The sequence below is a fragment of the Macaca thibetana genome, chromosome 14 (assembly GCF_024542745.1).
Source record: "Macaca thibetana thibetana isolate TM-01 chromosome 14, ASM2454274v1, whole genome shotgun sequence".
Lineage (NCBI taxonomy): Eukaryota > Metazoa > Chordata > Mammalia > Primates > Cercopithecidae > Macaca > Macaca thibetana.
The window spans coordinates 54,885,473-54,908,179 of record NC_065591.1 but is presented as its reverse complement, the minus strand read 5'-3'; the positions used below and the strand labels follow the sequence as shown (position 1 = coordinate 54,908,179).

The 22,707-nt window shown below is 41.6% G+C and overlaps 1 protein-coding gene across 9 annotated transcripts in view; it reads right to left on the bottom strand.

Moving 5' to 3' along the window:
* The window catches only part of IRAG1 (inositol 1,4,5-triphosphate receptor associated 1), a 125,596-nt gene that overhangs the window by 30,308 nt on the left and 72,581 nt on the right, over positions 1-22,707 (bottom strand). For all 9 annotated transcript variants that reach the window (XM_050757402.1, XM_050757396.1, XM_050757400.1 and 6 more), the window contains 3 exons: positions 12,312-12,435; positions 9,312-9,342; positions 6,987-7,127 (listed from right to left, as the gene is read on the bottom strand). In XM_050757402.1, the coding sequence (XP_050613359.1) occupies positions 6,987-7,127; positions 9,312-9,342; positions 12,312-12,435 (296 nt within the window). The remainder of the gene's footprint in view (positions 1-6,986; positions 7,128-9,311; positions 9,343-12,311; positions 12,436-22,707) is intronic.

Below are 22,707 nucleotides of genomic sequence, written 5' to 3'. Positions count from 1 at the left end.
ATTAATTTATTATTATTATACTTTAAGTTGTAGGGTACATGTGCATAACGTGCAGGTTTGTTACATATGTATACTTGTGCCATGTTGGTGTGCTGCACCCATCAACTCGTCATTTACATCAGGTATAACTCCCAATGCAATCCCTCCCCCCTCTCCCCTCCCCCCTCCCCATGATAGGCCCCGGTGTGTGATGTTCCCCTTCCTGAGTCCAAGTGATCTCATTGTTCAGTTCCCACCTATGAGTGAGAACATTTGGTGTTTGGTTTTCTGTTCTTGTGATAGTTTGCTAAGAATGATGGTTTCCAGCTGCATCCATGTCCCTACAAAGGACACAAACTCATCCTTTTTGATGGCTGCATAGTATTCCATGGTGTATATGTGCCACATTTTCTTAATCCAATCTGTCACTGATGGACATTTGGGTTGATTCCAAGTCTTTGCTATTGTGAATAGTGCTGCAATAAACATACGTGTGCATGTGTCTTTATAGCAGCATAATTTATAATCCTTTGGGTATATACCCAGTAATGGGATGGCTGGGTCATATGGTACATCTAGTTCTAGATCCTTGAGGAATCGCCATACTGTTTTCCATAATGGTTGAACTAGTTTACAATCCCACCAACAGTGTAAAAGTGTTCCTATTTCTCCACATGGTCTCCAGCACCTGTTGTTTCCTGACTTTTTAATGATTGCCATTCTAACTGGTGTGAGATGGTATCTCATTGTGGTTTTGATTTGCATTTCTCTGATGGCCAGTGATGATGAGCATTTTTTCATGTGTCTGTTGGCTGTATGAATGTCTTCTTTTGAGAAATGTCTGTTCATATCCTTTGCCCACTTTTTGATGGGGTTGTTTGTTTTTTTCTTGTAAATTTGTTTGAGTTCTTTGTAGGTTCTGGATATTAGCCCTTTGTCAGATGAGTAGATTGCAAAAATTTTCTCCCATTCTGTAGGTTGCCTGTTCACTCTGATGGTAGTTTCTTTTTCTGTGCAGAAGCTCTTTAGTTTAATGAGATCCCATTTGTCAATTTTGGCTTTTGCTGCCGTTGCTTTTGGTGTTTTAGACATGACGTCTTTGCCCATGCCTATGTCCTGAATGGTACTACCTAGGTTTTCCTCTAGGATTTTTATGGTATTAGGTCTAACATTTAAGTCTCTAATCCATCTTGAATTAATTTTCGTATAAGGAGTAAGGAAAGGATCCAGTTTCAGCTTTCTACTTATGGCTAGCCAATTTTCCCAGCACCATTTATTAAATAGGGAATCCTTTCCCCATTTCTTGTTTCTCTCAGGTTTGTCAAAGATCAGATGGCTGTAGATGTGTGGTATTATTTCTGAGGACTCTGTTCTGTTCCATTGGTCTATTTCTCTGTTTTGGTACCAGTACCATGCTGTTTTGGTTACTGTAGCCTTGTAGTATAGTTTGAAGTCAGGTAGCGTGATGCCTCCAGCTTTGTTCTTTTGACTTAGGATTGTCTTGGAGATGCGGGCTCTTTTTTGGTTCCATATGAACTTTAAAGCAGTTTTTTCCAATTCTGTGAAGAAACTCATTGGTAGCTTGATGGGGATGGCATTGAATCTATAAATTACCTTGGGCAGTATGGCCATTTTCACGATATTGATTCTTCCTATCCATGAGCATGGTATGTTCTTCCATTTGTTTGTGTCCTCTTTTATTTCACTGAGCAGTGGTTTGTAGTTCTCCTTGAAGAGGTCCTTTACATCCCTTGTAAGTTGGATTCCTAGGTATTTTATTCTCTTTGAAGCAATTGTGAATGGAAGTTCATTCCTGATTTGGCTCTCTGTTTGTCTGTTACTGGTGTATAAGAATGCTTGTGATTTTTGCACATTCATTTTGTATCCTGAGACTTTGCTGAAGTTGCTTATCAGCTTAAGGAGATTTTGGGCTGAGACAATGGGGTTTTCTAAATATACAATCATGTCATCTGCAAACAGGGACAATTAGACTTCTTCTTTTCCTAACTGAATACCCTTGATTTCTTTCTCTTGCCTAATTGCCCTAGCCAGAACTTCCAACACTATGTTGAATAGGAGTGGTGAGAGAGGGCATCCCTGTCTTGTGCCAGTTTTCAAAGGGAATTTTTCCAGTTTTTGCCCATTCAGTATGATATTGGCTGTGGGTTTGTTATAAATAGCTCTTATTATTTTGAGGTACGTTCCATCAATACCGAATTTATTGAGCGTTTTTAGCATGAAGGACTGTTGAATTTTGTCAAAAGCCTTTTCTGCATCTATTGAGATAATCATGTGGTTCTTGTCTTTGGTTCTGTTTATATGCTGGATTATGTTTATTGATTTGTGAATGTTGAACCAGCCTTGCATCCCAGGGATGAAGCCCACTTGATCATGGTGGATAAGCTTTTTGATGTGTTGCTGAATCCGGTTTGCCAGTATTTTATTGAGGATTTTTGCATCGATGTTCATCAGGGATATTGGTCTAAAATTCTCTTTTTTTTGTTGTGTCTCTGCCAGGCTTTGGTATCAGGATGATGTTGGTCTCATAAAATGAGTTAGGGAGGATTCCCTCTTTTTCTATTGATTGGAATAGTTTCAGAAGGAATGGTACCAACTCCTCCTTGTACCTCTGGTAGAATTCAGCTGTGAATCCATCTGGTCCTGGACTTTTTTTGGTTGGTAGGCTATTAATTATTGCCTCAATTTCAGAGCCTGCTATTGGTCTATTCAGGGATTCAACTTCTTCCTGGTTTAGTCTTGGAAGAGTGTAAGTGTCCAGGAAATTATCCATTTCTTCTAGATTTTCCAGTTTATTTGCGTAGAGGTGTTTATAGTATTCTCTGATGGTAGTTTGTATTTCTGTGGGGTCGGTGGTGATATCCCCTTTATCATTTTTAATTGCGTCGATTTGATTCTTCTCTCTTTTCTTCTTTATTAGTCTTGCTAGTGGTCTGTCAATTTTGTTGATCTTTTCAAAAAACCAACTCCTGGATTCATTGATTTTTTGGAGAGTTTTTTGTGTCTCTATCTCCTTCAGTTCTGCTCTGATCTTAGTTATTTCTTCCCTTCTGCTAGCTTTCGAATGTGTTTGCTCTTGCTTCTCTAGTTCTTTTAATTGCGATGTTAGAGTGTCAATTTTAGATCTTTCCTGCTTTCTCTTGTGGGCATTTAGTGCTATAAATTTCCCTCTACACACTGCTTTAAATGTGTCCCAGAGATTCTGGTATGTTGTATCTTTGTTCTCATTGGTTTCAAAGAACATCTTTATTTCTGCCTTCATTTCGTTATGTACCCAGTAGTCATTCAGGAGCAGGTTGTTCAGTTTCCATGTAGTTGAGCGGTTTTGATTGAGTTTCTTAGTCCTGAGTTTGATTGCACTGTGGTCTGAGAGACAGTTTGTTATAATTTCTGTTCTTGTACATTTGCTGAGGAGTGCTTTACTTCCAATTACGTGGTCGATTTTGGAGTAAGTACGATGTGGTGCTGAGAAGAATGTATATTCTGTTGATTTGGGGTGGAGAGTTCTATAGATGTCTATTAGGTCTGCTTGCTGCAGAGATGAGTTCAATTCCTGGATATCCTTGTTAACTTTCTGTCTCGTTGATCTGTCTAATGTTGACAGTGGAGTGTTAAGTCTCCCATTATTATTGTATGGGAGTCTAAGTCTCTTTGTAAGTCTCTAAGGACTTGCTTTATGAATCTGGGTGCTCCTGTATTGGGTGCATATATATTTAGGATAGTTAGCTCTTCCTGTTGAATTGATCCCTTTACCATTATGTAATGGCCTTCTTTGTCTCTTTTGATCTTTGATGGTTTAAAGTCTGTTTTATCAGAGACTAGTATTGCAACCCCTGCTTTTTTTTGTTCTCCATTTGCTTGGTAAATCTTCCTCCATCCCTTTATTTTGAGTCTATGTATGTCTCTGCGTGTGAGATGGGTCTCCTGAATACAGCAGACTGATGGGTCTTGACTCTTTATCCAGTTTGCCAGTCTGTGTCTTTTAATTGGAGCATTTAGTCCATTTACATTTAAGGTTAAGATTGTTATGTGTGAACTTGATCCTGCCATTATGATATTAACTGGTTATTTTGCTTGTTAGTTGATGCAGTTTCTTCCTAGCCTCGATGGTCTTTACATTTTGGCATGTTTTTGCAATGGCTGGTACCGGTTGTTCCTTTCCATGTTGAGTGCTTCCTTCAGGGTCTCTTGTAAAGCAGGCCTAGTGGTGACAAAATCTCTAAGTATTTGCTTATCTGTAAAGGATTTTATTTCTCCTTCACTTATGAAACTTAGTTTGGCTGGATATGAAATTCTGGGTTTAAAATTCTTTTCTTTAAGAATGTTGAATATTGGCCCCCACTCTCTTCTGGCTTGGAGAGTTTCTGCTGAGAGATCTGCTGTTAGTCTGATGGGCTTCCCTTTGTGGGTAACCCGACCTTTCTCTCTGGCTGCCCTTAAGATTTTTTCCTTCATTTCAACTTTGGTGAATCTGGCAATTATGTGTCTTGGAGTTGCTCTTCTCGAGGAGTATCTTTGTGGCATTCTCTGTATTTCCTGGATTTGAATGTTGGCCTGCCCTACTAGGTTGGGGAAGTTCTCCTGGATGATATCCTGAAGAGTGTTTTCCAACTTGGTTCCATTTTCCCCCTCACTTTCAGGCACCCCAATCAGACGTAGATTTGGTCTTTTTACATAATCCCATACTTCTTGCAGGCTTTGTTCATTTCTTTTTCTTCTTTTTTCTTTTGGTTTCTCTTCTCGCTTCATTTCATTCATTTGATCCTCAATCGCAGATACTCTTTCTTCCAGTTGATCGAGTCGGTTACTGAAGCTTGTGCATTTGTCACGTATTTCTCGTGTCATGGTTTTCATCTCTTTCATTTTGTTTATGACCTTCTCTGCATTAATTACTCTAGCCATCAATTCTTCCACTTTTTTTTCAAGATTTTTAGTTTCTTTGCGCTGGGTACGTAATTCCTCCTTTAGCTCTGAGAAATTTGATGGACTGAAGCCTTCTTCTCTCATCTCGTCAAAGTCATTCTCCATCCAGCTTTGATCCGTTGCTGGCGATGAGCTGTGCTCCTTTGCCGGGGGAGATGCGCTCTTATTTTTTGAATTTCCAGCTTTTCTGCCCTGCTTTTTTCCCATCTTTGTGGTTTTATCTGCCTCTGGTCTTTGATGATGGTGATGTACTGATGGGGTTTTGGTGTAGGTGTCCTTCCTGTTTGATAGTTTTCCTTCTAACAGTCAGGACCCTCAGCTGTAGGTCTGTTGGAGATTGCTTGAGGTCCACTCCAGACCCTGTTTGCCTGGGTATCAGCAGCAGAGGCTGCAGAAGATAGAATATTTCTGAACAGCCAGTGTACCTGTCTGATTCTTGCTTTGGAAGCTTCCTCTCAGGGGTGTACTCCACCCTGTGAGGTGTGGGGTGTCAGACTGCCCCTAGTGGGGGATGTCTCCCAGTTAGGCTACTCAGGGGTCAGGGACCCACTTGAGCAGGGAGTCTGTCCCTTCTCAGATCTCAACCTCCGTGTTGGGAGATCCACTGCTCTCTTCAAAGCTGTCAGACAGAGTCGTTTGCGTCTGCTGAGGTTTCGGCTGTGTTTGTTATTGTTTACTGTGCCCTGTCCTCAGAGGTGGAGTCTACAGAGACAGGCAGGTTTCCTTGAGCTGCTGTGAGCTCCACCCAGTTCGAGCTTCCCAGCGGCTTTGTTCACCTACTTAAGCCTCAGCAATGGCGGGCGCCCCTCCCCCAGCCTTGCTGCTGCCTTGCCGGTAGATCACAGACTGCTGTGCTAGCAATGAGGGAGGCTCCGTGGGTGTGGGACCCTCCCGGCCAGGTGTGGGATATGATCTCCTGGTGTGCCTGTTTGCTTAAAGCGCAGTATTGGGGTGGGAGTTACCCGATTTTCCAGGTGTTGTGTGTCTCAGTTCCCCTGGCTAGGAAAAGGGATTCCCTTCCCCCTTGCGCTTCCCAGGTGAGGCAATGCCTTGCCCTGCTTCAGCTCTCGCTGGTCGGGCTGCAGCAGCTGACCAGCACTGATCGTCCGGCACTCCCCAGTGAGATGAACCCAGTACCTCAGTTGAAAATGCAGAAATCACCGGTCTTCTGTGTCGCTCGCGCTGGGAGTTGGAGACTGGAGCTGTTCCTATTCGGCCATCTTCCGCAGCCTGGTTCTTAACAGGCTATGGTTCGGTACTGGTTTGCGGCCCAGCCCAGGGGTTGGGGACCACTGGGCTAAATGTGCCCCCCACAAAATCATCTGCTGACTTTTGTGGGGACATATCCTAACTCCTCAATGTGATAGGGAAGTGGGGCCTGGGTGAGGTGATTAGGTGAGGAGGGTGGAGCCCCCGTGAATGTAATTAGTGCTCTTATAAAAGGGACCCCAGAGAGTTCTGTTCTCTTTCCACCACGTAGGATATAATGGAAAGGTGGTATTCTGCAAGCCAGAGAGGGCCCTCACCAGAACCCGACCGTGCTGGTGCCCTGATCTTGGACTTCCAGCCTCCAGAACTATGAGAAATAAAGGTTTGCCATTTAAGCCACCCAGTCCATGGCCCTTTGTTACAGCAACTCAAACTCACTAAGACACACACCAAGCCTAGACTAAGCTCTCATGAAACCAGCTCTGGGCCCCATCCAGGCTGAGAGAAGTGGCCTCTGCCAGGCCTGGGCCATAGTTTCTTCTGGTGCTTGGAGAAACTCGATGTGAACACACTATCCCTGGCTGGTCTGAAAGGAGGAGTCATACCCAGGCCACCCTGCCCCCTTCTGAGAAGCTCCCAAGGGTTCGGAGGACTTGCCCACAGCCCTGGGGGAACCAGGCCTTTGGGATCTCTGCCTCAGTTCCCCCCAGCTCTCTGAGGAACACTCTGTCAGAGTCTTGGCTCAATTTTTCACTTCAGGAGACTCTACTTGGTACCTGAGAGAAGGATGACACCCTGTATGGCCCTTGGAGACAGTTCCTGCTCCAAGGATTCCTCACATCAGGCTCCACAATTACCGTAATGGAAGCTTTGAAGTTTTCCAGTTCCTTCTCAGTGTTCTCCTCTGTCAGGTTGCGTTCCCTTTCAGCCTGGTGAATTCTAGATTCCAGAGTGTAGCTGTCATTTCTAAAGGCCAAGGACAGTTGTACAAACACGTTCTGTTGGGAACAAGAGTGTGAGAGAGGTGCTAGGAGGAGTTATTGCAGAGGACAAGGCTACAGGTGTGTTCCTTGTACAAGCATTTTGCAGCAGTCCCTGGAACCAGCTGCCAAAGCAGCCATGTGCAAGTGAAATGCTCACTTCACAGGAAACCACAAAAAAGATGGTAAAGCAGTAACCCAAGGCCCATGCTAGGCCCTTCCCAGAATTAGAGGGCCAAATGTATTCTACCAAAAAATAAGAGAATAACACTTCACTTTTCCCTGAATTTTAAGAAAATAACATCCTGTATCTGGATTTAGATAAACTCAGGCCTACACAGCTAATTGTGTAAGCATTTGGATTTATGCTGGGATTTATTGCATGGGGGGTTTTGGAGATTTTGCATGAAAATACTGTGTTGAAAGAAACTCTGTGTGAGATTTAAGCATTGGTGACTTAAAGCAAACTTCAACCAGCATCTAGCCCGAGTATTCCAAATTGTATATCGATAGGAGCTTTAAGTAGCTGCCAGGATATTAAATAAGGCCAGGTATGATTCTGTTAGGTTAAGCTTTCTGGAATAAATAAATATTTCATGCCAAAATTGCAGGCTGCATGAACAGACTTTGAAAAGGTAGTATTGGTTATACATGGAATTCCCGGAATAGTAGGAAACTACTAGGGAGAAGAAATAGACAGATGGACGTCACTCAGGAAGGAAGCAATGGTCTTCAATTTTTTAGCCATCATCTGCCCTGAGTGGTAGCAGATTTATACCCTGCGGGGTCAGTAACCACAGGGGCTTGTGAAGTTCATGTAACATGGCCCATGGAAGGCAATCATCTCCAGATATAGAACTGAAGGCACAGAATTGACCCAATGACGATGTTTATGGCAATATTGAAAACTACTCCTTGTTGAGCATCTACTATATGCCAGCACTGCTATTCACTCTACAAATTCATGTGATCTCACAATAACCCTCTGGGGTGGGAACTGTTATACCTGTTCATGGGTAAAGAGACCAAGACCAGAAACATCATTAACTTGTTCAAGGTGACACAGGGAGTAACGGAGCCAGGATTTCACCTCTGACTATCTGATTTGAAGCCTGTTTTATTTCCACCATGCTGAAAGCTGTGTCCATATACATCTGCGGTCAGCATTTGGACATTAAACAAACCGCCCGTGGCCCATCTTCACAAATGTCAGGGGGTGGGCTTTGAACTCATAGCCCAGTGATGGAAATTTTCCGCCTTATCCTGACTTGGTCAAGTCTATGAATAATGCTCAATGCTTAATTTTCTATACTTTGATTACCCCTTAACAGCAGTGTGACAAAACAAGTTCTGAATTCAGTGAGAACACTCGGATCCAGGTCTTGGTTTTGCCAACTATAGTATCTAGAAACTTGGTGCGGTTATTTACTCACTCAATTTCCTCTTTTGTGCTGATTCTTGCTTCTTTTCAGAGCTGCTGGGAGGATCAGCTGAAAGGATGGCTATGAGTGTGTTATAGACCGCAAGTGCAATGCCTATGTGCAAGTTATTGATACTATCTGCGGTAGATACTTCATACTGTCTGTCTTCCTCTGCTCATCTGGTCCACATCAGCGATTCTCACTGTCTCACCTCTGATAAGTTCTCTTTGTCCACCACAGAATGAAATGCAGATTCCCCTCAGCTCTCTCACAACCCTGCTGGGACAAGGAGGCCCCAGTGAGGAATCAGGGAAGGCCGGATTGCTGACAGCACAGCTTCCTGGCTCTGCTGAGCTGGCATTCTTGTAGCTGAAACCCTGAGGTGGCCAGCCCCCTTTCCCACTAAACCAAAGCTTAGAACTTGAAATCTGATCATTGTTCAGTAATTTTGAAATAAATTTGAAACAATTCTGCAGGCTCCCAGCTGGTTTTGTGTATCTAAGTCGCACATTTAAAGAATATAAACGATCCTTACAGAAATGTAAAATTTCCAGCTACCTTCTCCCCTCTGCCCAAATTTGTCAAAATCTTCCATGAACGGATGTGGGAATGGGGATCTCATGGTTCAAGAGGGCTGGTCATGAATGTTCATATTATCCCACAGTCACTCTTTCTCATTTTTGTCTAAAAATGTCAGGGCTAGAGTCTGGAGGAAGAAATGTTTTAAATAAGCCCAGTCAAGCACAGGCACTAAATTTCATAACACACTTGAGCCACTTACCTCAACTTCCTTTTCAGTGAGTGGAGGGGCACTGTGAAAAAGAAAACACACAGTTGAACTTTATGCAACCTAGTCAATAGACCCAAAGGTGACTCTGAATGACCAGCAGACCATGTGTTTCCCGGGGTGGAGTAAGCTGTGTTGGTGTGAAGGAAAAGATGCAATGTCCCCTTGCCTGTGCTCTGTCACCTGTGAGATACTGACTCTTACAGCACCACAACTATCTCTGTGACTTTGGACAAGTTATTTAATCTCTCTAAGCCCGGGCTTGCTCATCTGCAAAATGGGAATCATATCACCTACCTTACAGAGGTACTATAAGCACTATACGTACTCATGTATATATGTATATGTGTTTGTATGCATAAATATATGGCATCCACACTCAGTGGGCTCTCAGAAAATGTGACCTGTTCATGTTAACTATGAACTCACAGCCTTGCTGTGAGAAATAAGAAAATGCCTGTGATAAGGACTTGATAACTCACACACATCTAAGTTGCCATTGTAGTTGTTCTGGGGATATCCACCCAGGTCTGCAAAGCCTCACCCTCCTCTGTCTGTGAGGGCCATGACAAAGGTGCATGCAGGCCAGAGAATAAATGGTAGGAGAGAGTGACCAGGGTTCTTCTCCACAGCAAGAACTTCTGATGGCTAGAATCACAGAGTGGCAAGAAAGCCCCAGCCGACACAGAGGTGTCCTTTTGAGCAGCTCCTCCTCTGTGCCATTCCCACAGCCAGGGCTCTCCAGCCATAGGCAGTCCCTGTATCTGCACGTCCACTCGGTGTTGCTGCTGCTGCTGCTCTTGCTGGTAACTAAAGCTGGTCCCATCTGAAGCCCAGACAATGTAAATAATACACAGGCCCTTTCCTGTGCTGGGGCGGGGAGGCTTGGGAGGGGTCCTACCAGCATCACAGGACTTGGCAACAGAGCATGCCATTGATAAGCTTCTCAGGAAACACAGCTTCCTCTCTTGAACGGGTGTGAAGGGACCCCAAGAGCAAAGGTAAGGGTCAGCCATCTCTGCAAGGGGCTGGTTCTCACCCCTAGGGAATGATATGAGTGCCTTCCTGTCAGGATGAGGTGACAAGACCCCATGGCCATGAAGTCAGCAGAGTCCAGAACACGGGACAAACAGCTGCAGGGATGTTTGATGCTTACAGTTCTTGTCACACCCATCAGACCCTTGCCTTAACTGTCATCTACAGCATACACATGTGATTTAAATGATTTGGCAAAACTTGCCAGGTTTGTTTCTGACTCCTGGGTTTGTTGGGATATTATGTGAAATGTACGTATTTTTGTAAATTATAAACCAAACATTTTTCTATTTCAATGACTAACATTCTGCTTTTTTGCTATAGAAGACACCCACCTTATTTTTATTTTATTTATTTATTTCTGGGGACAGGGTCTTGCTCTGCTGCCCAGGCTGGAGTGCAGTGGCAGGATCACTGCAGAGGTGGCTTACTGCAGCCTTGAACTCCTGGGTTCAAGCAATCCTCCTGTCTCAGCCACCAGAGTAGCTGGGACTATGGGTGCATGCCACTGCACCTGGCTAATTTTTTCTTTTATTTTTTATTTCTGTAGAAACGGAATTTCACTCTGTTGTCCAGGCTGGTCTTAAACTCTTGGCCTCAAGTGATCCTCTTGCCTCGAGCCTACAAAGTGCTGGGATTACAGGTGTGTGAGCCACCACAGCCAGATAGAATATACCCACCTTAAAAAAAAAAGTGGGGGTCGGGAGGAAGCTCTGAGGACTCAGAGAAGTATGATTTAGGCAGAGAAGCTACATGGCATGTCTGGTGTCTGATACAGATAACTGTGCCTCATAAATGAGCATAGGTACCCGGGGGCAGAACTGTGAGCCTCTAAAAGGACAGAGCATCTTTTTATGTGACCATTTGTATATCTTCTCTGAAGAAATGTCTATTTAAATCCTTTCCCCATTTTGAAAAATTGGTTATTTATCTTTTTATTGAGTTGTAAGACTTCTTTATATGCTCTAGAAACAAGTTCCTTTTCTGATAAGTGATTTGCAAATATTTCATTCTGTGGGTTGCCTTTCACTTTCTTGACACTGTTTGCAGCACAGAAGTTTTTATTTTGAGGAAGTACTATTTATTTTTAAAATCTTGTCTCTTGTGTTTTTGGTGCCGTATCTAAAAAACCCAAAGACATGAAGACTTACATTTTTTCTTTGAAGAGTCTTATAGTGTTCTCTCTGACATTTAGGTCTATGATCCATTATGAGTTAATTGGTGTGTTTTATGTGAGGTAGGGGTCCAACTTCACTCTTTTGTATGTGGCTATCCAGTTGTCCCAGCACCATTTGTTAAAATTATGATTTTTTCCTCTGTAAATGTTACCAAAACCCTTGCATGAGTGGCTTCTTTTTGTCATTTGTCATTTGCACATCTCAAATTATTACTTTATCACAGAGGCCTTCCTTGACCTCCTACCCAATGTCCCACTCCCATGCTATTCTCTAGATGTGCCCTATTTCATGGTCTTTCTACCAACTTTACTTTTTCAAATCATTCATTTGGTTACTTAAATGTTATTTGTACTTTGGGAGGCTGAGGTAGAAGGATCACTTGAGGCCAAGAGTTTGAGATTATCTTGGGCAACATAGCAAGACCCTATCTCTACAAAAAAGCTTTGAAAACTTAACTAGTCATGGGTAAATGGTGTATCTGGGATTGAAACCCATGTCTCCTGGCTCAAAGTCCATTCTCTGCTGCCATGAGCTTCTGGTGACCTTCATGCCTTCATGAGCTGTGCCCACCTAAGAACCCCACCTGGTCTTTGAGTTGAAAACACCCAGCCTGGCCTTTCATTATTCTTTTTGTTTTGAATGCATTATCCCTATCTAGACAATTGGACTTTGGCCCTTCTGGGCTCAAGAATTAATACTGGTGTTCCTCTGTGTCCCACCTAGAATCCAACACAGGGGCCACTCCGTACAGGGTCTTCTGTAACCCACATCCTGATTTTACCTTCCAGGGAGACTCTTGTGGACCCGCAGTTTGCGCAGCAGCACATCAGAAATATTAGGCATGACATCTAGGCCACTCTTTGACTCTTCTTCCTCAATAGCTGGGGAGAGTTCAGAAGAAAGCCCTGAAAAAAAAGTGCTTACTTATGAAATGTCTCTTTGAAATCACAGTAGTAGTGTTGGCAGTTAGCTTCAGGGGGCAAGGAAGAGCTTTAACATTTATAAGTATCCAGTTCTATGTTATGGGTTTTTTATTTGTTATCTTACATTATCCTCACAATAAGCTAGAATTTAGTCATCCCATTTTACATGTGGAAAAGCCAAGGCTCAGGAAGGTTAAGTCACTTGCTCAAGATTACAGAACTAGCAAATGGCATGGCCAGACTTCAAGGTCTACCTGCTTCAAATGTTATGTTCTTCCCTTTGCTTCCCACAGTATTAAGCTGGCAATTGGAAGCTGGTTGGCTCTTTGGCTATAATGTTTGGGGAAAAAACCTACTCCTTGGCAGGCTTCTCAGGAGACCTGTTGTGCAATTATTCCTCCTCAGATAAATTAAATTGTTCTATATTCTGTATACTACTTAGAAATTAGCATCTGATTCCATACCCCATAGATAAGAGATTTTCCAGAGTAAACCTAAGGTTGCTAGATCTTTTACAGATCTCAGAAACATAAGTGCCTCCTAGTCAACAGAGACAATGAACAGCTTTTTGTTTTTTAACCTTCTAAAACTATCTTGGGTCTGTGCTTTGAAGACAGAATGAACAAACCAAGTGTTCTCTTTTCCATAAATCTTTCTCTGTTTGAAAATAGCTCCTGTGCCTCTCTAAAGCTTCTCTTCTCCAGACTCCATTTTTCCAACAGCTCACTGTGGTCCACTGTGGCCCATGGTCTCTAGACACCATCCCATTCCTGCACACATTCTGATTTGTTGCTGTTCCAGAGGCCCAGATGTTCTCTAACAAGCTCTTAGCACAGGAGGACTTTGGTAAATGTCCCTGGCATTGATGTTTGTTATCCATGCAGCACAGATTTTGTATGCCTGACTACAGGCTTACAGTATACTTAGCATTAAGCAAAACTCTCAACCTCTTTAGTTGACCCAAATCAGGCATCCTCATCCTGTACAATGGTTACTTTCCATTTGCATGCAGAACTTCATATTTATCCATGTTTTACTCTTTCTCATGGATTTTAACCTAGTATGTTTCCAATCTGCTCAGTCATTTTCCAGGATCCTAGGCTAGGCTAGAGACCAGGACTATAGGCATAGTTGTAGCCACCTAAAGAGTTAAGATTGGGAATCATGTGAATAGAAAGAAGTCTCACCAAGGGAGACCATGAAGAAACAAGAGGATATCTAGTTTGGCTCAAGGTAAAATATATTTAAATACTTTGAACTTGCCAATAAGAGAATGGTAGGCATGGATTCCTTGGTACTCAAGGTATCCAAGTGAGTTGAAGGATCATCTGTCAGAGATGGGTCAGTTAGCAACTCTTCTTTGGATATAAGATTGAACTAGAAGTTATCTTAGCTACCTGTTACCTCTGTGGTTCTGTCCTGGCATTTATAGCTCTCTGACAAGGTTTCTGTGGTAAACCTTGTGGCACCCCGGCATCATTCTACCTTTATGTTTGTATCCCTATCACACTCAAAAGAGAGTCAACTGAGCAGCAAACTCCTGAGATATCTATAGGATGATTGAAACATGTGAGGTCTAATAATCAAGTGAAATCCATACCAGGGTTTTTGCCTAGAAAAGTTTCCCAAAATGGTGCCTGAAGAGTAATGCCAGAATTGGTGGGTTCCAGGAACCAACCTCCTTTCTCTTGAATTCAACCAAATTAACAACAAAACACTTCAGAACAAAGAAAAAATATACCAGAAACTCTAAGATACAAGAAAAGGCAATAGTCTTTAAAAACATTGACTACAGAAAGAATAAACATGACTAGGAATACATGTAGGGCTTCCACCCATGATAGCCCTTTCTTCTTCTCCAAAGAAACAGTATTGAAAGGAAGATGGGAGAGAAAAAATTCTTACAAAGAGTGCAACACCACAGAATAGAGAGGGAAAGGGATGGAGGGGGCAAGTAGGCAGTTGTCAGAGGAGATTCAGAAAGTTTCCCTAGAATAGAAGGTTCGCCATTCCATCTTGCCAGCATTTCAAAGAGAGAAAAAAACCGCCTGGGCTGCCTGCCATTTTGCTTTTCTTACTGATGAGAAGAAGAGAGGAAAGTCAGAATGATTGCACAGAGTGGATTATCTTGAATGATATGAAGGGATTTATAAGGAAGGAAGACTAAAGATAAAGTAAATAAAACATGCCCCTCTGAAGGAGTGAATGGCAGGAGACACATGGAAAGCCCCAAATACCATGTTCTCCCCCAACTGCTGAAAACCAGTGGCTAAACTCCTTGGAATTGTCTTTTTTATCCCTTCCTTTCCTGGCAGAGGAGTGAGAGGCTGTTGGGAAGCATTGGGTCAAATCTGGAAAATAAACCCACGGACAGCCTGTCTCTACAATTCCAACCCAAATTGGTGAAACAATCTGAAACCCACTACTAACCAACCTCCAAAGGAATAAGATGTGCCCCCAATTTGGTATAACAAACTCATGTTTTGGACTATGAAGAGAGTCATGGAAAAAGAGCAGAAACCAATTCTACAAACAGCTCTATCTTAACTTCCCCTTTTCCCCACCACCCAAGCAGTAACAAAACAAACACAAAATATACAATCCTCAACTAAAGCACTAAAGGGAAGGCAAAGAGATCTCAGCTAAGGTGGGAAGGAGTCAACAAAAATTAACTTACAATACAATATATCTAGGGAAAAGGAATCAAGGTAGAAATGTACAAATCAGAAAGAAAGAAAACGAAAACAGATGGCATGGCAACTATACAAAAATACTACAGACAAAAGAGGAAGGATGGTAGAAAGGAAGGAAAAGGGAAACTTGAAGGAGACAGATGTCAGGATGGAAACATAGTTGCAAGAAACACATCAAAAAATGCAAAAGTACACTTCTGTGCAAAATATATACCATAAATACTTTGACTCTAGAAAAAATAAGAACTTGAAAAAAAATTAAGAAATTAGAGTTGGGATGAGAAGATCATGCAAAGATGGAAGATGATTGCTATTTAAGGAATCAAATTGAAGACCAAAATAAAAGGACTAATCAAGAAATTGGGAAATATACAACCAACCAATTTATTGGAAAAATGAAGGAATAAAGCAGATATAGCTTCAAATGGAATTACAGGAGGGTGGTAGAGATTGGGTAACCATAAGGAATGCAAAGAAGGAAAGAAAGATTGAAGTATATAGAGATAAAATAATGGACCTTGAGTTGAGACACTGATGATCAATCTATGCGTTATGTCGTCTCCAAAGTAGTGAACAAAACAAATGGAACAAAGGACATATTCAAAGATATAACAGAAGAAAAATTTTCCTCACTTGAGGGGAAAGTTGAACGCTTCGGGTTGACAGACCACATCATGTTGAAAAATATATTCAAATGCTTCATACAAAAAAAAAAGGCAGACATCTACAAGGGAAAGTGAAGATTAAGAGGTGCTAGAAATCAGCTGGTCCCAGCCTTCTCCATAACTTTGAATACAGTGGAGCAACATCTACACAGTTCCAAGGAAAACAGTCGCCCAAGAATTTTATAACCATGCAAGATGTCCTTCAATAATTAAGACAAAATTTTCAAATGTGATAGAACTCAGGGAACATAGCACCTCTGAACTCTTTCTGGAAAATTGTTGGAAAACAAAATCCAGCTAAACAAGACATAAATCAGAATAAATTTGGGAAATATGAACCATGGTAAAAGGACCAGTGGTGAACGTGAGATCCTTTTACATTTAAGTCTAAGGCTAAATAACTGTGGAAACCATAATTACAGAATATGGAATGTAAATGTTATAACCTTGACGATGTACAAAGAAGAATTCAAGATGTGTAGAGGTAGAAATGGAAAGGTAGGAAGAAACGTGAAGGTGGGAAGATATTCGGCCATTCTCATCTTTTCCTGCAGGAAGTCAGTAGCTACCACTGTAGTGACTAAATATTCTTATCTTCTGTATTCTTGATGTTCTGTCACTTGATGACTTAATCCTGGAGAGACAGCCCCTCTCAAGGCTAGCTGATTCTTAGAGTTAGGAAACAACTCTCCTTCAAGTGCGTCTTTGAAATACAAACCAACCAATACAGAACCCATACCTGCAAACATCGCCTTTATCAAATTTTCACACACCAAGCCAGTACTCCCCCTAAATCACCCCAGGGCCAGTACCTGACAACTGGGGGCCTAGAACCTGCCAAAATTATTCACACTAGCCAACTCTAAACATACTCAGGGTACCTACCCTGCCTCTACCTTTCCTTCCCAAGAAAACCCCAGTAAAGGCTTGGGGCCATCATTCCCCTCACCACTTCTACCTTCTGACCCACCCTGGTCCTTCCCTAAGGGGCTTTGTGTGATGTGCCACATGTCCTGCTATTAGGCATCTGTGAGTACATTCCTTCATGAGAATCATTTGCAGGTCTCTATGTCATACCATACCTGATTAAAACAAATGCCAGGTCCAAAGTTTAGATCAAATTTAAAACATATAGTACAAAAACACTACCTCAGTAACTCCAAACCCTTTATGCATTTTATAATACATTTTTTGTACTTTTAGAAACCAATTTCTCTTCTTTGGAGGAAGCAATTATCAAAATTCAGCAAGTCTTATAGTTCCACTTCAAATTCAATTAAATTCTAATACTTTTAATTTCAAAAAAGTATATGTAGTATAATCTCCCTCTTTTTCCCTTCTTCCTTCTGTATTTGTGGGGGAGGAGGTGTTTAGTGTAAGCTATTTTTACTTTCTTCCTTGTATTTTTCACTATTGGTTGAATTTTTAGATATGAAGATAAGCCACTTTCAACAAAAGTAATACAATTATTTTCAAATATATCTCCCAGTACTATCTCATTCCAATGAAAATATTTGTTTCTGACCATGTCAGCAACTTGCAAAAATTGCTTTTGGGGCTCTGGTTAAAGATGCTCTGAGTCCCAGGATGGTTCCGAAAAGTCAAAGCTGCTAGTTGGGGATAAACTTTCTTTACCTCTTTCTTCTCAGGGAGGCCTCTTTCCTGCCCGAGACCTGAGGCTCTCAGTCTAGACTGGGGGTTTTGGAAGGACTGTCCATTCAATGTACTTCTCTGCCTCAGCCTACATGTCCCTCAAAATCCAGGTCCAGATAGCCAGCTACCTCCTAGATATTGCCACCTGGATAAGGAGAATAAAAAATCATTTCAAGAGCCACCATTTACTGAACATCAACTATGCAGTAGATACACTTTGTTACTTCTTACAATAGTCCTGCAAATAAAAAATAGCTTAAACACATCCTTATCCACAAATACAGAAGTAGCAAGGGAAAAAGAGGGAGATTCTACTAGATATACTTTCTTGAAATTAAAAGTATTAGAATTTAATTGAACTTGAAGTGAAGTGAAACTGTAGGACTTGCTGAATTTTGGTCATTGCTTCCTCCAAAGAAGAGAAATTGGTTTCTAAAAGTACAAAGAATGTATTATGAAAGGCATCTTCTGGAGAAACTGAAGCTCAGCTAAGTTAAAGTGATTTTCTAGGGTCCAGCTCATCGCTGTAGAGCCAGAATGCAAAACCACGTTTGTCTGTTGCATTTAAGTTGTTTTCCATGGGCATTTGACATGTCCAAACTCAAATTCACCGTCTTCCTTCTCAAGCAGACTCCTCCTCCTGCCTCACAATTCATCACCCTCACAGCCATACAGACAGGTACCTGGTGGTATTCCTGGTCTGCCTCTCAGCTCCATCTCCTCGTCAAGTCCTGACAAGCTGATCTCCAATAGCTGTCAAACTGTCATGTCCACATTCACTACCACCTCATTACCTCTCACCAGGCTACTTCCCTATCCTTTTACCTGGTGTCTCCCTGTCTCTAGCCTCTCCTGTTTCAGGCCAGCTCTCACAATCTGTCCAGAAGAATTATTCTAAAATATAGATTTGATCCTGATGTTTCCTTACCTGCAGGCTTCTCTGACTTTCCAAAGTGTCCTAAATGAAATTCAAACACATTAATTGGCCTTCAAAGCCTCCACTTACCCTGGTCCCAGCCCACTGTTCCCACCGTGTTGCCCACCTCTCTGGGACATGTAGCTCACACTTAGTTCACATGACATTCCTTCTGTTCCTGAAGTATGCCAAGCACTAAAAGATGCCTACATGCTTTTGCTTCTGCTGTCGCCCTGCTTGGGATGACTTTCTCTTCCCCAGATCAAGGTGGCTCCTCCTGAAAGCCTTCCCTGACTCAACCCCACTGAGCTAGCTGCTTCTTCCTCTTTGTTCCTAGGTACTTTACGGCCTGTTAAAGTTTTATCATAATTTATCGTAGTGACTTTTTCTATCCTTACGTTTCCTCTCCTAGACAGTGAAGGTGAGCTCATTTGTTCACACATTTATTTAATGTTTATTGAGTGTTTACTATGTCCCTGACAATGAGCTGGGAGCCAAGGATACAATGCTAAGCAAAACTGACATGCCACATCCTCTGGAGCTCATTGTCCAGAGGGACAGAGATTAATCAGAGAAACATCCAAACAATTTCACACTGAGAGATTTTACAAAAGAGAAGGGATCTGAAGGTACCAGCAAACCCTTCCCAAGAAAAGTGACGTGAGCAGATATCTAAAGATTGAGTGGGAGTTCATTAGGCAAAGAGGGAGAGAGGAAGAACATTCCACGCCGAAGACAGCATGTGCCATGCCTAAGAAGAGGAAAGAATGAGCTGCTGAAGGCAGGCCAAAATATTGTGAGTGAGAGAGTGTGGCCCTAGAATATTCTGGGGAAGTGGGTGGGGTTAACCACCCAGGAACTTGCAGGTTCTACTGAGGATTCAAGTGCTCTTCCTAAGAGCAGAATGAAGCCTCTGAAGATGCTGAAACAGATTTGCCTTTTAGAGATCCCTGCAGCTGCTATGTTGGCCATGGTGTGAGCTGGGTTGGGGGTTGGGAATGCAGGGAGAGGAATCAGGTTGCAGGCTGTTGCGATAGCCAAGGGGACTGATAATGGTAGCTGGGACAAGGCCTTCTCCCTGATGGTAGGGCCTGAACCCTTTCCACTTAATGCATCCCCAGCACACAACCTAAGAACTGGCCCAGTGTCAGTCTCACATCTTTGGCTTGAAATAACCTGCAAATGATCAAAGATCAAAACAGCATACAATAGAGTTTCTGAGAAGGGAACTGATTGTGTTGTTGGAAAGACTAGATGCCGCACAGAAATGAGCCTCCCAGTCCTCACAAACTGAAGCAGAGCCAAAATTCTTCAGACTCCAGAATGTTCTGATAATTATCTTTTCCCATTTCTCAAAGGAACAGCCAACAACCATCATAAGAGACTGGAGTTTTCCCCACGAGTTCATATGCAGGGTTGTATTTAGAGCCTATAAACATAATCTGAGCCAGCTCTCATAAAATGCTCCCAAAGCCTTTTATCCTGGGTATGTGAGGGGATGGGGCTCTTTGATGGGGCTTTCAGAATATGAGAAAAGAAAGTCACAAGTCTGCAAGTATTCATTAAACACAGAGGGTTGCCCACCACATCTCTAGCACTGTGGAGCACAGTGTACGAAAATATCCATTTGGCTGGCAAGATAGAGTTCTGCAACCTAAATGACAGAAATGAAAATGTATGCCAGGTTCCTGCTGGAATAAAGACCAGTATCACATGCAAACATTACAGCAGCTTAGTAAAGTAGGTACTATTATTAACCTCCTTTTAAAGATGAACAAACTGAAGCATGGAGAGAATTAGAACTTTGACCAAGGCCTTGCAGCTGGTAAGTGACGCAGTTTGAGCTCTTAAGCATCCAGACCCTAGAACTGACAGAAAATGAGAGGGAGTATATGTTGTTGGACACCGACCATGGTTAATTTTAGTTTTAAAATTTGGTGCTTATAGGAATCAAATTCATTTGACTGATAATTTTACTTCTAAGATCCATCTTATGCCCTATTAATATTGGATAATAAAGTTTTGCTGTAGGTAGTAGATGTCTAAATTGGTGTATTTTTTGTAAGTTAATCTGGCAGTATGCACATATATATTTAAAAGTAAATACTTTTAATAAATCAATTGCAATTCTAGAATAGTAGCCCATGGAAAAAACAGATCTCTATAAAGATCTATGTAAGAGTGTATTCATTATAACATTGTTTTTAATAGAGAAAAAAGTGGAAACAACATAAATATTAATGAGATAGGTCAAATAATACAGTGTTTCTTACATAATACAATAAAACAGTTAAAAATGTTTAAAGTTCCATATGCTTTAAATGAGAAACTGTCTACAGTATGTTGTTCAGTAGAAACGACAATGCGACAGAAGCACCTAGTCATCCCCCAACATGTCTTGTCTGCCTTCCATGCAAATGGAGTTTAATTTGGGCATAGGGCCAGCTGTCCCACCAGCAGTCACATTCCCCAGCTTCCCTTGCTGCTAGGTATGGACACGTGACCATCTTATCACCCACGCAGTGGGAGCTGAAGGGGTATGTGCAACTCCTGTGCTAAGAAAGGAAGCTTGGACTTCCATTCTCTCCCCTTCCCTCACATGAGAAGCCAGATTTGTCCATAATCCAGCTTTGACCTTGTATCAAGTCTGACACCTCAGGGCATGGCAAAATGACAACAGGGAAGGAGTGAGGGTCCCCAGATGATCATATGGAGCACTGCCTGCTGCTAACCTGATCAGTTCACCTTGGAGTTGTTTCTTGAGAGTGAAACAATCTTCTCTCTCCTATACATTATTGTATTTGGGCCTCTATGTTCTAGCAACTTAGATGTTATCTTAACTAATGCAGGAAAGTTGCAGAGTACTTTAAAAGAAATACTCATGTATAGAATTTGGTAGTACATATAAAAGAAATAAACTATGATCAAATGAGTTTCACTGTCACACCACAAGGGTTTATTTCTATGGAAAATCATTTTCATATATGGGAAATATTTATTAAATATAATACATGATTTTTCAGTAGATATCCATAGCACATTTAACAAAATTCAACATATATCTTGAAACTTGAAAAATATTTTCTTAAAGAAATAAAAAGTTTAAATTCTGTATTTTAGTATTTTATATTACCTATCATATACTTTAGTTTATAACTATAAAATAAAAATTGAAATTGTGCCTCTATTTAGTAACAAGATACAACATGATGCTTGACAGAAAAATATAAAAAACAACTCAGTTAAAAACAGAAACAAGGCTGGCCGTGGTGGCTCACACCTGTCATCCCAGCACTTTGGGAGGCCGAGGCAGGTGGATCACGAGGTCAGGAAATCGAGACCATCCTGGCTAACATGGCGAAACCCTGTCTCTACTAAAAATACAAAAAATTAGCTGGGCATGGTGGTGGGCACCTGTAGTCCCAGCTACTCGGGAGGCTGAGGCAGGAGAATGGCGTGAACCCGGGAGGCAGAGCTTGCAGTGAGCTGAGATCATGCCATTGCACTCCAGCCTGGGTGACAGAACGAGACTCTGTTTCAAAAAAAAAAAAAAATCAAGGCACATGTTCTCCTTATCACCATTATTGAATTAGGGAATATTGCCAAAGTAGTAAAACATATACAGATACACACTGAGAAATACACACACACACACACACACACACACACACACGCATACAACTAAGACAAATGGCGAATTGGATAAAATAAAAATAACAGATGGTTTGATTGTGAATTTGAAAAAGAAAGGTGTTCTGCAAAGTGGTCAAGAGTCTTTTAAGTTAGACACATCTGGGTGCCAGTTCTGGCTTTAGCAATTAATAACCACGTGACCTTAACTTCCCCAAACCTCGATTTCCTTATTTGTAAAATGAGTGAAATAAGGTCACCTCCCAAGATTGTTGTGAGCATTAGGTATCAGAAGGCACTTAGCACAGTATCTGGCATGTAGTAATCACTCTAGTAATAATAATCATACTGATTAATCACTATAGTAATCACTCTACCATTTGGTAACAATATTTTTTATGCAAGAAACATGTATGACACCAAGCACTATTCACCTATGCCACAAATTATTAGCTAGAAAATCTAATACGAAAAGAGTCTTAAGCAAAAAGCTACATAGAATGTGCCCCAGTAAGAGAGATGGAAGATGTATACAATAGAGGAGAAAGAAGGAAATATGTAAATTAGTAGAGGAACAAACCATGTGCCTGAATGAGAACTAAATGTCTGCAAAGTACTTTAAAGGTCTATAAACTGTAAAGCAAACAAAACTTAGACAGTTCTTCTGAATTCAATGTGTAGGTTTACAGCAAACACA